A 15,831-nucleotide genomic window follows, 5' to 3' on the forward strand; every position below is an offset into this window, starting at 1 on the left:
CTGAAGAAGGGTCTAGGCCTGAAACGTCAGCCTTCCTGCTCCTCTGATGCTGCTTGGCCTGTTGTGTTCATCCAGCTCTACACCTTGTTATCCCAGTATATCAATGCCGTCAAGGTGCTAACATGGGAGAAAATTGGTAAAGAAAGAAAAAAGTAAGGCATTGATCTAACGCCCTCTAACTTTTGAGCTTTATATGAACAGAGTTCAAAATTGCATGAACGCCTTGACACAATTTAAAACAAATACAAATAGATTTTCAACCCCTTTAAATTTCTCACCTGGAAACTCGATCATGTTAATAGGTTCTTCTTAGTCACCATGCAAATTAGTGTCTGTTGACGCATTTGCCACAGATGCTTGCAAATTAAGTTTGGTCAATTTTTGCATTGTACCTTCTGTGCCGTTTGTGTGAATGACTCATGCAGACTTGATACCTTTTCCATTCAACAGAAATTGGAAATGACTCTCAGATTCTATTGTGTGATCAGTAATCACAACATTCAGAAACCATTAATCTTCCAAAATCATCCCAGAAATTATTGCAATATTATTCTATTATATTTCTTTCTGTGACAGTGTTTGAAAATACATTAAATTAGTGCAGTCTGAAGCACGGTAACATTTTGAGTAAGATCACAATTATAAATTACCATGCAAAATTCAAAGAAGTGCCCTGCCTGTGTTATTGCAGCAAGGCTTAAGATCTCATTATTTCCCTTTCAAAGTGTATTCATATGTAGAAAAATATATTTCATAAAAATCTCAAAATTAGAAATGATTACATGTTCATGTATGATAGTAATATTTTGGAACATGTACACCCATTTTGTAAACACGTTTGCAATGTTATGGAAATAGCACAACATAGCAGTCATTCAGAGATCTGAACAACATAGCAAAATGAAGATTTTTTTTAAAAGAGATCGCAGCACCAAGAACTCATTTTTACAAGTGAAGTGACTGAATCATGTCACATGATGTCTAAATAGACAGTTCACATATTAGTAAATGTTTATAAATAATCAAAAATGCTTCTGGTCACTATCAGGTTTATTCTGCAAAGCATGTGTACACATTCAAAGGTGCAATTTTGTTGCGTCAACATATTCTCAGTAAATGGTCAACAATTTTTTTGTCCATTTTTGCCAGCGTTCAACCTGTTCATTGAATTAGATTTCTTTTTCCTACAATTGGAATTTTGTGATGCAGAACTGTCAGGTACTGCCAGACATTATTTGTGAATGCAACAGCAAAGGCCAGAATCCAGTCATGTAAGGTTAAACACAAATCCAGAATGAACATCATTTGATAATCACACCCTAATCCCACCTAATTTAATTGGTCTTTACAGTATAAGAAAAAAGTATGCAATTCTGCTCTTTAATATATTGTAAAGGTACTTTATAAGTCAGCAATTCCTAAATTGACCTTTGAGATTCTCTCCCTACCATCTCTCTGTGTGGAAAACTGGCTGATTGACTCAATCAAATTTATTAATTAGAATGAGAACCTCTTCCTTCCTTCGTAGTGGAATCCACAGCAGCTGCATTGTCTGCTTAGCCTGCTAAATACAAAAAAAAATTTTGAACTTCACAATGAAAACAGCTTTGAGATGTTGCAGACACTTTCCAATCATCTTGAAACTGAGATTTGAAAAATACAAAATTTTACAGCTAAGTCAGCTAGTGTTCCCGATAATGGTCATAATCAGCATCATGGATAGTTACTGTTGCTGGAAATTAACCATTCAAAACTTTCCTCTTGAAAACTTAGCAACATAATATAAACAAAATATAAAGTCCCTTCCCAGCAGAATGGGCGATTTCTCAAAGAATGATAGTGCTCATCAAGTTGAATGATGCCAAATTTTTAGAATATTACTACCATTAGGACCCAATTTTAATTTTAAGCATTTCTAAGTCAGGGGAATAATGTATAATTAAATTTCCTTCTGTCCTAACCAACATTGTGCCTTAATATTAACCTCAGAAGAATATCACCAAAATAAAATTATAATAAATGAAATATGACATTATTTGGATCTCCCACATCAACAATCCTTGGGTTGAAATTCCAAATCTGGCATTAAATCATATTACAATGTGCAGAGTTTAGTGCTGCAGACTTGTATCGCCAATAACCTGTTTCAGACTTTTCAAACCTATTTTGCAGCTGGCAGTTCAACCCATGAACCATTTAAAAACATAATAAATATGAGATAGCCATCAAGATCAAGGCAGATTGACTTTTGCCCAAAAAATTGCTATTTCTTTTAATAGAAGTTTTCTGTGCACATAATCTCCCCAACAGCCCGACTACCACCCCAAGTATCACTTCTAGAATATACCAACTCTCTAAGGTTTTGCAACAAAAAGAAAGTCATATTTTATGCTTTGTGAAGATTGCAGGAATCTGTGCAAAATTTACATAAAGTGGGGATAGATATGCCATAATAGCATGAAGTTTACTTTAAAATAAATCAAGAAAAAGCTCAAGTTAAAAGATGATTGTAAAAGAAAACAGAGAGAAACAAACAGTGGCCTCTATATCAGCAAAAAAGGCAGCTAGAGCGTGGAAAAGCAAACAAAGGAATCGACACCAGAAAAAAATGACAGAATTATTTTAACAAATATAATCTTATTATCTTCAACAAGCAGCTTTTTTTGAAAGAAGGGGAAAAGCAGTGGGAAAGTTCTGCCTGGTCATATTCCTAAATACACAACAACAAAAAAAGGCGAGTCAGATCAGTGCATTAGTATCCAATATATATTATGGACACTTCCCATTCAGCATGACAATATTTACTTCAGGAAAAAGTTCCAAGACAGCTATGTATTTCCTCTATCAACGCAAATTGTGTTTTTTTTCCAATCAATTGTGCCTTACCTGACAATACTTGTCAGATCTTTCAAAATTCTTGATAAAAATATCAGCCTGGTTATTTGAGCATATTAATGAGGGAATTGTTAGTTTCACAAAATCTGACAGTGAACACTATCAGTAACTTCAGGCATCTGCCCGATGATTAAAGTTAAAAACCCAAAAGTTGCTGTCAATGATTCCTCATTCGTCCTTAGGATGCACTCTTCTCGTTTTCATAGACAGAAAACAATTGGAGATTGTGAAATTTTATATTGTTAGTCTCTTTGTAAGGCTTGAATTTTAAAGGCGCGATGAGTCTTACTAACCTACCTCACAGATCCCGAAAAGAATAATTTGATATTTGTGTAATGTCAAATTTCTCCATTTCATGATACATTACTTATAAGGTTAGGATATTTCAGCTTCTTGCTATGTCTAAATCTTCCTTTCTTTTCCTAACATTACAAAAAGTGAATGATAAAACCAGTATTTTTTTTATTCATTTACTAACAAACAAGGGCAGGACAAGTATAGTTAACGGTAGGGCGCTGGGTTGTGTTATCGAACAGAAAGACCTAAGGGGTTCAAGTACATAGTTCTTTGAAAGTTGCATCACAGGTAGACAGAGAGGTTAAGAAGGCATTTATAGTATGTTTGCCTTCACTGTTGAGACCATTAAACATAGGAGATGGGGCATCATGTCGAGGTTGTACAGGACATTGGTGAGGCCACGTTTTGAGTACTGTGTAAATTCTGTTTACCCCACTATAGGAAGAATATTACTAAATCTGACAGGGCAGAAAAGATTTACAAGGATGTTGCCGGAACTGGAGAGTTTGCATTCTATGAAGAGGCTGAAGCGGTTGGAGCTCTTTTTCACTGACGTATAGGAGGTGGATGGGTGACCTTATAGAGGTTTATAAAATCATGAGGGGCATAGATAAGGTGAATAGCGAAGGTCTTTTCCCGAGGGTGGAGGAGTTCAAAACTGGGGAGCATATTTTTAAGGTGAGAGGAGAAAGATTTAAAGGAGCCTGAGGGGCAACTTTTTCACACAGAGGGGGCTTGTATTCAGAATGAACAGCCAGAGAAAGTGGTAGATACAGGTACAATTACAACATTTAAAAGATATTTGGATAGGTATTTGCGTAGGAAAGGTTCAAAGGAAAACGGGCCAAACACAGGCAAGTGGGACTAGCGTAGTTTGGGAAATTTAGTTGGTATGGACAAGTTGGGCCAAAGTTGGGCCATGTTATGTGACTCTATGGCTCAATTGTTCACTGACTGAACTAGCATTTTTTGACCATTCCCTAATTACCCTTGAGAAAGTGGATGTGAGCTGCCCTCTTAGAGTCATGGAGTCATAGAGCATGGAAACAGACCTTTCAGTCCAACCAGTTCATGCCGAACATAATCCAAAACTAAGTCTCACCTGCCCATGTCACTCTATGTACTTTTCATGTACTTATGTAAATGTCTTTTAAATATTGTAATTGTAATTGTACCCACATTCACCAATTCTTCAGGAAGTTCATTACACACATGAACTACCTTCTGTGTAAAAACCTTTCCCCCTGTGTCTTTTCTAAATCTCTCTCCTCTCACCTTAAAAATGTGCCCCCTAGCCTTGAAATCCCCTATCCTAGGGAAACGACAACTACCATTAAATCTATCTATACCCCTCATTATTTCATAAACTTCTGTCAGGTCGCCTCTCAACTTCCTACATTCCAGTGAAAAAAGTCCCAGACTTACATTATAACTCAAACCTTCCATACCCAGCAACATCCTCGTAAATCTCTTCTGAACCTTTTCCAGCTTAATAATATCCTTCCTATAACTGGGTGACCAGAACGTGGCACAATATTCCTGAAGACACCTGATCGATGTCCTATAAAATCTTAATATGACTTCCCAACTCCCGTACTCAAAGGACTGAGCAATGAAGAAAAGCATGCCAAATGCCCTTTTAACATCCTGTCCGTACGTCATACAAACTTCAAAGAATTATGTAACTACACCCCTAGGTCACTCTGTTATACACTACCCAAGGCCGTACAATTAATTGCATAAGCCCTATCTTTGTTTGATGTACCAAAATGCAATTCCTCACATTTATCCAGATTGAACTCCATCTGCCATTTTTCAGTCCACTGACCCGCCAATGCAGTCCCTTTGCTGTAGGTAAGTAGACCTACAATGCCCTTAGGGAGAGAATTCCAGGATTTTGACCCAAAGACACTGAAGGAACAATGAGGTATTTCAAAATCAGGATGGTAAATGGCGTGGAGGGGAATTTGCAGATGGCGGTGTTTCCATATATCTGTTGCTCTAGCGCTAGATGCTGGTGGTCATGGGTTTGGAAGGTCCTGTCTAAAGATGTGTGGTGAATTCCTGCAGTGCATCTTGCAGATGGTACACACTGCTGCCACTGAGCATTGGTGGTGGAGGGAGTGGATGCTTCTGGATTTGGGTGCCAAATCAAGGGGGCTGCTTTATCATGGATGGTATCAAGCTTCTTGAGTGTTATTGAACAAGACACTCCTAACTTGAGTCTTCGAGATGGTGGACAGGTTTTGTCAAGTCAGGAAATGAGTTATTTGCTGCAGTCCTAGCCTCCGACCTCATCTTGTAGTTGTTGTGTTTACAATGCTAATCGAGTTCAGTTTCTGGTCAATGGTAACACCCAGGATGATGATAGTGGGGGATTCATTAATGAAAATGTCATGGAATGTCAAGAGGTGATGGTTAGTCCATTGACTGCCATTTGTGTTGCATGAATGTTACTTGCCAATTGTTAGCCCGAACCCGGATATTGTCCAGGTCTTGCTGCATTTGCTTCAGTATCTGAGGAGTCTCAAATGGTGCTGAACATTGTGTAGTCATCAGTGAATACCCACACTTTTGTCCTATGCTGGAGAGAGTCATTGATGAAGCAGCTGACGATAGTTGGACAAAGGACTCTCACTCACCTCCAGATTCAACTCTTTTGTCCATATTTGAACCAATGAGTTCAGGAATTGAATGAACCTGGCAGAACCCACAGTGGGTGTCAGTTAATAGGTTATTGTTGAGCAGGTACTGCTTGATAGTATTGTTGATGACACTTTCCATCACTTTAATGATGATCAGGAATAGACTGATGGAGCAGTAACTGACTAGGTTGAATTTGTCCCGCTTTTTGTACTCAGGACATACCCGGGCAATTTTTCACATTGTCAAGTAGACATTAGCATTACTTCTGGGTTCGTTGACTAAGAAAATTATTGAATTATTGACTGGCTGCTTAGATTGCTAAATGATATCACTTTTTAAATGTTGGAGAACCCTGCAACTGGTGCTCGAAGTAAAATATGTTGGGAAAGGCGAAATCTATCCAAACAGGCTTGCTGGTCATTTTACTTGAAATTCAGTGGTCAGTACCTTCATTGTGCCATCAACTGCAAATCCAGACCCTCCTATACAATCTGTCTCAATTATTTTTAAAATCATTATTACAGCTATTTCTGCCAAAACATACCTCTCCCAGATTTAGTGAAATATCTCTTAAAGCTTCAGTGATTCCCTTCCTGTTCAAAGTCATACTATTTGGACCACATACTTTACCAATTTCAAGAGCATATGAAACCAGAGATACATTAATAGCTTTGTACTTGAGCAACTTCTTTGCTATTAAAGATCTGAAATCTGCCAAAATTCACGTTTCCCAAATAATTTGTATATATATTCTTCCACGGGATGCAATGGCACTAGTAATTACTCATCACTAATTGACCTCAAAAAAAGGGAACAGTATAACATCCGAATCGGCAGGCATGCCCCACAAGGATGCGGAGTCAAAATTCTGGAATTTCCTCCCTAACTGCACTGTGTAGTTACAGACTGCAGCAGTTCAGGAAGTCATATCAACAGTACACTCTCAAGGACAGCCATGGATAGGCAATAAATGCTAGCCCAGCTAGTAACGCCCACATCCCATGAGAGTTTTTTTTTTAAAGACCTTGTAATTGACTTAAATTTTGTGGAAGGTGTTTTACTTTGGGAGATGGTTGGATAAGTACCTTAGTTTCTGCTGTTTTGTGAAAGTCACATTTTTCCATATCCTTCAGACTTTACAAACATACAAACCAGGAGTTGGAGTAAGCCATCTGGCCCCTTGAACCTGCTCTGTGATTCAATGAACCACAAATCTACATTCTGGGGATGAGGGCGTCGCTGGCTAGACAGCATTTATTGCCCATCCCTATTTATGACAACCATTCACCTTCTTGCTTACCAAGAATTTTTCCACCTCTGCCCTAAAATATTCAAAGACTGCTTCCACGAATGTTTTCTGAAAGAGAGCAATGGCTCAAGATCCTCTCAGAGAGAAAAAAATTCCCCTCACCTGTTTTAAATGGGCAACCTCTGATTTTTAAACAGTGATCCCTAGTTCTAGATTGTCTCATAATATCTACCAGGTCAAGACTCCTCAGGATTTATGTTTCAATCAAGTCACCAATGCTCTTCTAAACTCCAACAAACACTAATCTGTCCAATCTTTCCTCATAAGATAACTCAGCCCTTCTTGATATTAGTCTGCTAAACCTTCTCTGAACTGTTCCCAACACATTCACATCCTTCCTTAAATAATATGACCGATACTATACACAGTACTGTGAACACTGTCTCACAGGTCTGTTGTGTATTCAGGTCCCCTTGCAATAACTGATAATGTTCTATTAGCTTTCCTATTTACTTGCTGTACTTGTAAACTAGCCTTTTGTAATCCATGCACCAGACAGATCCCTTTTTTCAGAGCTCTGTAATCGACCTTGTCTTTACTTAGATATGACTACAGTGATACCACTGGGGGGGATCAGGACTTACAAATTATTATGGAGTTGGCTAAGGGCACTGGTGGTGGGGGAAATGAATGTTTAAGTTAGTAAATAGGTGATAATCATTAAGCTCCAGCACATTGTGCAACTGCACTCATCCAAGAAAGTGGAATGCATTCCATTACCCTCCTAAATTATTGTGGATGATGGACTGGCTTTGGGAAATCAGATGGTGAAATATTCTCCAACCTTTGACTTGATAACATGATCACAATATTTACATAAATGGTCGAAATAAATTTCTGGCCAATGGAAATCTTCAGTATTTTGATTTCTTTCATTATTTACCTGTGGGCATGGATGTTGCTGGCTGGCCAGCATTTACTGCCTGACCCAAGTTGAGAAGGACTTGATGGTGGGGATTCAGCAACAGTAATGCCACTGAATACCAAGGGGAAATGGTGAGATTCACTTTTGGCGGAGACAGTCATTGCCTGGTACTTCTATGGTGCGAACGTTACTTGCCACACATCATTCCAGCTAAAATGTGGTCAAAGGCTTACTGCATGTGTGCATGAACTGTTTCATTGTCTGAGAAGTTGTAAATAGAACTGGACACTGTTTAATCATCAAAGATTTCAATTTCAAACCTTATAATGGAAGGAAGGTCACTGATGAAACAGATGACTATAGTTGGTCTTAGAACCAGCATGAGAAACTGATAATGTCAATGATTGACCTTCATTAACAACCACCATCTTCAACAACTAGTCAATAACTCTGATATTCCCTCTATGCAATAATTTGATAATTTTCACCTTTAATTTTCACATTCTTTAACCTTGGTCTTAAAGAGATTCCCTCTCACATTGACGAAAATAATGAAGATATTCCACTCCTAGATTTCTGCTAATTCTACTCTGATGGCACAAAAACCACGTATACAACAGTTTAAGAGATAACAAGGTGTAGAGCTGGATGAACACAGCAGGCCAGGCAGCATCAGAAGAGCAGGAAAGCTGACGTTTCAGGTCTGGACTCTTCTTCTATACAACAGTTTACTTATCTTTTCTGGAGAGGTATCTAGCCTCCTCTGATCAGCCTCTGGCAGAGTGCAGTTGAAGACTAAACCTAAACAGATTTATGGACTTGAGTCTGATGCTTCTTTCATTGTTGTGTATTGATACTCAACACCGCCACCCTGTTTCACAACACATTTTTTTGAAAATCTGCAATTGCTCAGTGATGGTTTTGTCTGTTACTTGTCTATACATTAACTATTAACTTTTTTTTTGCAAATATATTGTTCTTATAAGGTAAGTTAGAAATACAAAGAATTAAAGTTTAAATACAAGGACATTTTTTAACCACATATAACATTTTTAGAGATTACTGAGGGATTTAGTTCAAGCTTCACGAATGATTGCTCGTGCTCTCCTTATATGGAATACGAATAGGGTTTGGGAAATACTAGTTTGTAGGCCTGCAGTTTGGATGTCATCCTAAACAGAACAGAATAGCTTTCAGAGTATGGGAATGTAGAGACAGGTATAGATCATTCAGCCCGTAAGCATCTTCTACAATTAAATTAGAACATGATTGATCTGTATCTTAAAACCATTCATCTGGATTGGTTTTGTATACCTTAATACTGAATCTTGGTTTTAAAATTTACAATTTTCTTTGCACCTTTTTTGGGGAAGCGTTCCAAATTTGCCATTATGCATTGTGAAGACACTTCACACTTCAAAAGTGCTCCACTGGCTATAAAGTGCTTTGATGCTGAGATTATAAAAGACACTATGTAAGTGCTAAAAACAATTCTAACGTCATTAAAGATTGGTCAAGCTCTAATTAAAAAGTAATGTCCCCTGTTCAGTATTCCTCCATTAGAGGCAATAGTCCCTGCCTAAAAAAATATTTTCAATAAACTTCTTTGGTCACTTCGTGATACACATCAAGGGAGGTTGGGGCTTGAATTTAGATGTTATGACAACCACTGCATCATAACACTCCTTGAAATATCCTCTCTATATTAGCAAAACACAGTTATCTTAAACACCTCAATTAGAGCTTCTAATCTAGCTCAGTCTAATCTAAACTCATGAAAATAACTGGGAAATCTATTCAAATTATTAATCTACCAACCATGACTGAGTTGATTTGGAAATTGAAGAATGAGGAAGAGGTGTAATAAATGTATACGGCAAGGACACACAGAGGGTAATTCATCCACTCTGTATGGTCAACAGTAAAACCATTACATAGTCAACATATTGTCAAAACAAAACCATATATCTCACAGCAACGGCCTCTCATAATTGTTACTAGTTGCATAAGCATTTCATCACTACATTATTATGCTTTATCTTCTATGAAAATTAACTCAAACTCCTTCAAAAGCTGACCTTGGCTAAATTCAACAGGGCTTTTCAAAATGTTAAGATATCACTTATAGCCCACTTTATAAGTTTGAAGCTGCATCTTTGTATTTGACTGATATGGAACTAGCAAATAGTGAGAACCATTTTCTCACAATGAAGGCTGATCATGCTAAGTGTGGATGGTGGAAGTGTTGAGGAATGTATTACACAGTTTTTTCTTTATGTTGGATAGCTACCTCAAGTTTGGTATCTTACTCAAACAGTGAACCTACTACCTAGCAGGGATCGGAGCTTGTCGCGCAGATTGAAATTGGCAGGTACAATGTTATGGCTATCACAGAGACATGTTTCCAAGGACACACTTCTTATTGAAAGGACTGGCAGAGGGACCCTTGAAAATATGAAATGAAATTTAAACCAAAAGCAAGAACTGATAGAAAATCAGAAGGCGTAGAATCTGTATGGGTAGAGTTGAGGAACCACAAATGAAATATAGACACTGATGGCAGCAGTGTACAGACCTCCCAACAGTAGTTAGGATGTGGGGAAAAAAATGAATCAGGAGATAGAAAAGGCATCTAAGGAATAAGCTATTACAATAATCATGGGGGACTTCAATATGCAAATAGACTGGGAAAACCAAGTGGGTAGCAGATCTCAAGAAAAGGAATTTGTGGAGTGTCTACAAGATGGTTTTTTGGAGCACTAGGATACAGGCAATTCTGGATTTGGTGGTGTGTATTGAAGCAGATTTGATTAGGGTGCCTAAGGTGAAGAAACCCGTATTGGTCAATGACCATTTTATGATAGAATTCACCCTACAGTTTGAGGGGGAGAAGGTGGAATCAGCTGTAATGGTATTATAACTGAATATAGGTAACTACAAAAATGTGAGGGAGGAGCTGGCCAGAGTTGAATCCAAGGGTAGCCTAGCAGGCAAGACGGTGGAGCAGCAATGGTAGGAGCATGCGCACAACAGAAATTCAACCCAAGGAAGAGGAAACACATTAAATTGAGCATGAGACAACCATGGCTGACAAGGGGAGTCAAGGATGGAAGGAAAGCAAAAGAAAAAGCTTACAATGTGGTGAAGATTACTGGAAAGTCAGAGGACTGGGTAGCCAATAAAAACCAGCAGAGGGTAACGAAAAATATATAGTGAGGGGAGAAGATTACAGGAGTTTATTTTAAGAGATATGAAAAGGTAAGAGAGGAGCAAGAGTGGACTTTGTCTGCTAGAAAATGAGGCTGAAGCAGTAAAAAGGGGAAACAATGGAATGGCTGAGGAACTGAGTAGGTACTTTGCATCAGTCTTCAGCAGAAGATGCCAGCAGAATGCAAGCACTTCAAGAGACTCAGGAGGCAGAGGTTAGTGTAGTAGCCATCACTAAGGAGGAGGTGATGGGAAAGCTGAAAGGTCTGAAGCTGGATAAATCACGCATACCAGATAGACTACACCCCAGAGTTCTGAGCGAAGTAGCTGAAGAGATTGTAGAGGCTTTGGTGGTGACCTCTCAGGAATCACTGGAGTAAGGTGCTAAAGGGTTGGAAAATAGCTACTGTAACACCCCTGTTTAAGAAAGGAGGGAAGCAGAAGACAGGAAATTATAGGCTGATTAACCTGATCTCAATCGTTGGTAAGATTTCAGCGTCCAACGTTCAGAATGAGATTGCGCAGTACTTAGAAGTGCATGGCAAAATCAGAGTAAGTTAGCACAGCTTTGTCAAAGGGAGGTCATGCCTGACAAGTCTGTTAGAATTCTTTGAGGTATAATGAGCAAGTTAAATAAAGGAGAGCCATTGGATGAGATTAATTTGGATTTGCAGAAGTTCTTTTGACAAGATGCCACACAGGAGGCTGCTAAGTAAGCCACGTGGTGTTAGGGGCATGGTACTGGCATGGATAGAGAACTGATTACCTGTCAGAAGGCAGAAGTAGGGATAAAGGAGTCTTTTTCAGTACGGCAGCCGATGACTAGTGGAGTTGTGGGACCACTAATATTCAGGTTATACATCAATGATCTGGATGAGGGAACTGAGGGCTTTGTTGCTATGTTTGCAGATAACTTACAGAATACTGGCTGACCTAGATGGAGAGACTCGGACACAAGGGCACAGCTCAAAGTAAAGGAATAAGCCTTTAGAACTGAGATGGGGAGGAATTTCTTCAGCTAGTTGATTAATCCATGGAACTCAATGTCACAGAGGGCTCTGGATACGAAGTCATTGAGTGTACTTAAGTCAGAGATAGATAGATTCTTGAATGGTAAGGAGATCCAGGGTTACAGGGAGAAGGTGGGAGAATGGGGCTGAATGATTGACTGGTGGAGCAGGTTCAATGGGCTGAATGGCCTAATTCTGCTCCTATGTCTTATGGTGCAATACTTTGATGCTGTGATTAAGATAGACAGAAGCAATCAGACCACCACCAGCTCTGTTCTCTGCAGTAAAATCCACCTAAAGCTTGAAGAAAACCTTTTCATTTTGCAATGACCTTTAATTGATACATCAGAGACCTTTAAAAAGTGAATCAGCCATTCTGCGCCTCCTGCAAACTGGCAAAAGTTCCAGTGAAGGAAGACTGTGATACAGCATTGTGATAAAAAAAAGAATCACAAGAATCATCTCAGCAACTCTATGAACAGAAACCACTAAACTGCAAATCCAGTTTTAATTAGTAAAGATATATGACAACGGTTCAGTATTGTTTACCTGTAGCTAGAATCTAATAATTTGTAAAAAAATAGTGTTTGTTGTTTAGTACAAGCACCTAGTCCGTGCTTTCTGTCCACCCCACCAGCAACCACATCCTCAAACACTTCTGCCAACTCCAATTAGACCCTACCACCCGGAACATCTTCCACTCCCCACTACTCTCTGCCCTGCACAAGGACCATTCCCTTCGCCACTTCTTAGTTCACACCATAATCCCCACCAACCACTCCAACTCGCCTAGTATCTTCCCCTGTAACCGCAAAAGATGCAACACCTGCCCACACACCACCTCCCTCACCTCCATTCAGGGCCCTAAACAGTCCTTCCAAGTGAGTCGGAGCTTCACCTGCAGCTCCTCCAACCTAGTTATTGCATCTGGTGCTCCCGATGTGGTCTTCTCCACATCGGTGAGACCAAACATAGACGAGGCGACCGTTTTGCCAAGCATCTTCACCTGGAGTGTAACGGCCAACCTAACCTCCCATTTCAACTCCCTGCCCCACTCCCCTTCCGACATGCCCATCCTCGGCCTCCTCCAGTGTCGCAGTGACTTAGAATGCAAATTTGAAGAACACCACCTTATCTTCCGCCTGAGCATCCTGCAGCCTGGAAGACTCAACACTGAGTTCTCCAATTTGAAATAACCTTCCCACCCATTCCTCCACTCCGCTTTCAGCCCCACCTCCTCCTTTCCATTCCACCTTCTAATCCTCCCTTCCAGCCACCAACTGAATTCATCCCTCTCATCGACCAACCAGGTCATACCTACTACAGCGTCCAACTATCACCACCATTCCGCTTCCACCTCTTCCCCCATCTTTATCTGTAGCTTGCCCTACCCCCACATTCAGTCCTGAAGAAGAGTAATACCCAAAACATTGATTGTTCCTTCCCTCCAGATGATGCCTGGCTTGCTGTGTTCTTCCAGCCTCCCATTTGTCTACATTGGATTCCAGCATCTACAGTGTTTTGTCTCTAAGGACAGCAATTATGTTCCCTCAAGAACTTGTGAACCAGGCAAGAATTGACAATGGTTCCATTCTTATCATGAGATCATTAATTCCAGATTTTCTCTTTTATTGAATTCAAATACCACCATCTACCACTACAAGATTCCATATCCGAGTCCCCAGTGGAATGTTTAAACTTTCAGGGTGGGCATCTGATGGATACATACGATCCACAAAGTAGGACCATATGCCCATGGTCCCCAAGTGTAAAATACTCAAATACCATTAATTGGCCATGCAAGGGCATCAATAAGCCCCAAGAAGGATGGTTCAGATTTTTAATCTTTAAGGAACTCAACATTTGTATGGAAAAGGCAGAAAAATGGAGTTGAGAATTATTAGATCAGCCATGATCTCATTGAATGGTGTAACAGACTCGATGGGCTGAATGGCCTACTTCTGCTGCTGTGCCTTATGGTGTAATTGGGATGTCAAGGCTGGTTTGTTAAGTATGCCTCTCCCATTCCTCCCCTAACATTTCACGGAGGGTGGAGACGAATGAATAGGTGGCGGGATGGTCATCTCCTGGATTTTACAAGCACCCTTCCTTCAATCCTAACAGTGGGGCTAGCATATTTTCAAGTTCAAAATTAATTATTTCAGCGTACCTGAAGTGAGTCCAAAATTAACACAGTGGCCCCAAAATAGGAAGTTCCCTAAACAACAAATATTCCTCTGTTCAACAATTTCCCAATGTCACTATGTCCATTTTTTCCTTGCCGATAAGTTATATTCTCACATTTATTGCTTTGAATTTTGCTATTTTCAAGTGCTTACAATTCACAGTATCACTACTGGAAAACACATTTATAAAAGCATTTATTTTATTGTTTTTAATGACCTAATTACTTACATGACAAAGCTCACATCAAGTTCTAATAAATCTGCTTTACTTTTTTGTTGTTTCTGCTTCTAATTATGCATCAAAATGAACAAAATACATATGATTACAATCATTTGTTGTTGATTTTATTTCAATCATCTTCTGGTTGATATGGATCAGAAATGCATTGATTTTTGTATCAACATATTGTTATTAACATGCAGAAATTAATAAACAATGTTAATTTCAGTATGAGGGATGCAAAACAATCTAAACAGTTCAATTTTAAAGAGAATGGAGTGTCTAAGCCTGGCTGTATATATGCAAGTCATAAATATTGTTTTTAAAACACTTTATAAATAGAACATATAGAATAGAGTATGAATGCAAAAGAATTATGTTCAACATTCAGAAATCACAGGTTAGGATTCAGCCAAACTACAGTGCTAATTTTGGCAGCCACATTTCAAAAAGAGTACTTTTACTCAATGTTGGGAACATTTAATTGAGTATTTTTAATCATTAAGGTTATTGATAGAGTAAACAACTGAAACGGTTTCTACCATGAAGGGTCAGGAATCAAAGGACAGAGACTTAAGTTAATCAGCAAAGGGACCAGGAGCGAGATGACTGGATAAAATGCCGGAATAAGTGATTTAGGATTTGGAATGGAATGCCCAAAGGGTGGAGTAAGCAAATTTGATAATTTTCAAAACATTCTTAGATAAATAGTAGAAAAAGTATAATCATGTGGAAGAAGGACGATAGGAAAGAGCAAGCGTATAGGACACAATGAGGTGAACTACATCCTTTAATGCTTCTACGATTGAGTGGAACGAATGTGCTGAATGTCCATCTCAACTGTGTCCATAACTCAAAAATACGTGTTTCACCACAAATATTACACTTCAGAAAAACCTCCCAAAGGGTTTCTCCCAAAACGTGTACCAATCTACACAGTAAAAGGCAAAAGGAAAACTTACTTTTACAAATAATGCTCTTCTAAAACCTTTAAATGCAGACTATTAGAGTACCAGCCCAAACTCACTTTCTGGGTTTACCTGAGCTAACCACACCTAGACACTACCCAACAGGTCCTCAAGGACCCCTGGTTTGGAGCTGTCCGAGGACGTGCCAAAGATTTAGGACTCTTTCCACCAACCCGCCTAGATGTTAAAACGGCTGATGCTAGTACATTTTTTTTTAGAAAAATGACG

General features: G+C 39.1%; 1 protein-coding gene across 1 annotated transcript in view; it reads right to left on the reverse strand.

Moving 5' to 3' along the window:
• The window catches only part of sh3yl1 (SH3 and SYLF domain containing 1), a 268,561-nt gene extending 252,797 nt beyond the window's left edge, over positions 1–15,764 (reverse strand). Inside the window, exon 1 of the mRNA XM_048596658.1 lies at positions 15,598–15,764. Coding sequence (XP_048452615.1) covers position 15,598 — 1 coding nt within the window. The 5' untranslated portion in view covers positions 15,599–15,764. The remainder of the gene's footprint in view (positions 1–15,597) is intronic.
• Between the last annotated feature and the right edge of the window lie 67 nt (positions 15,765–15,831).

Source organism: Rhincodon typus, chromosome 5 (assembly GCF_021869965.1).
Source record: "Rhincodon typus isolate 14 chromosome 5, sRhiTyp1.1, whole genome shotgun sequence".
Lineage (NCBI taxonomy): Eukaryota > Metazoa > Chordata > Chondrichthyes > Orectolobiformes > Rhincodontidae > Rhincodon > Rhincodon typus.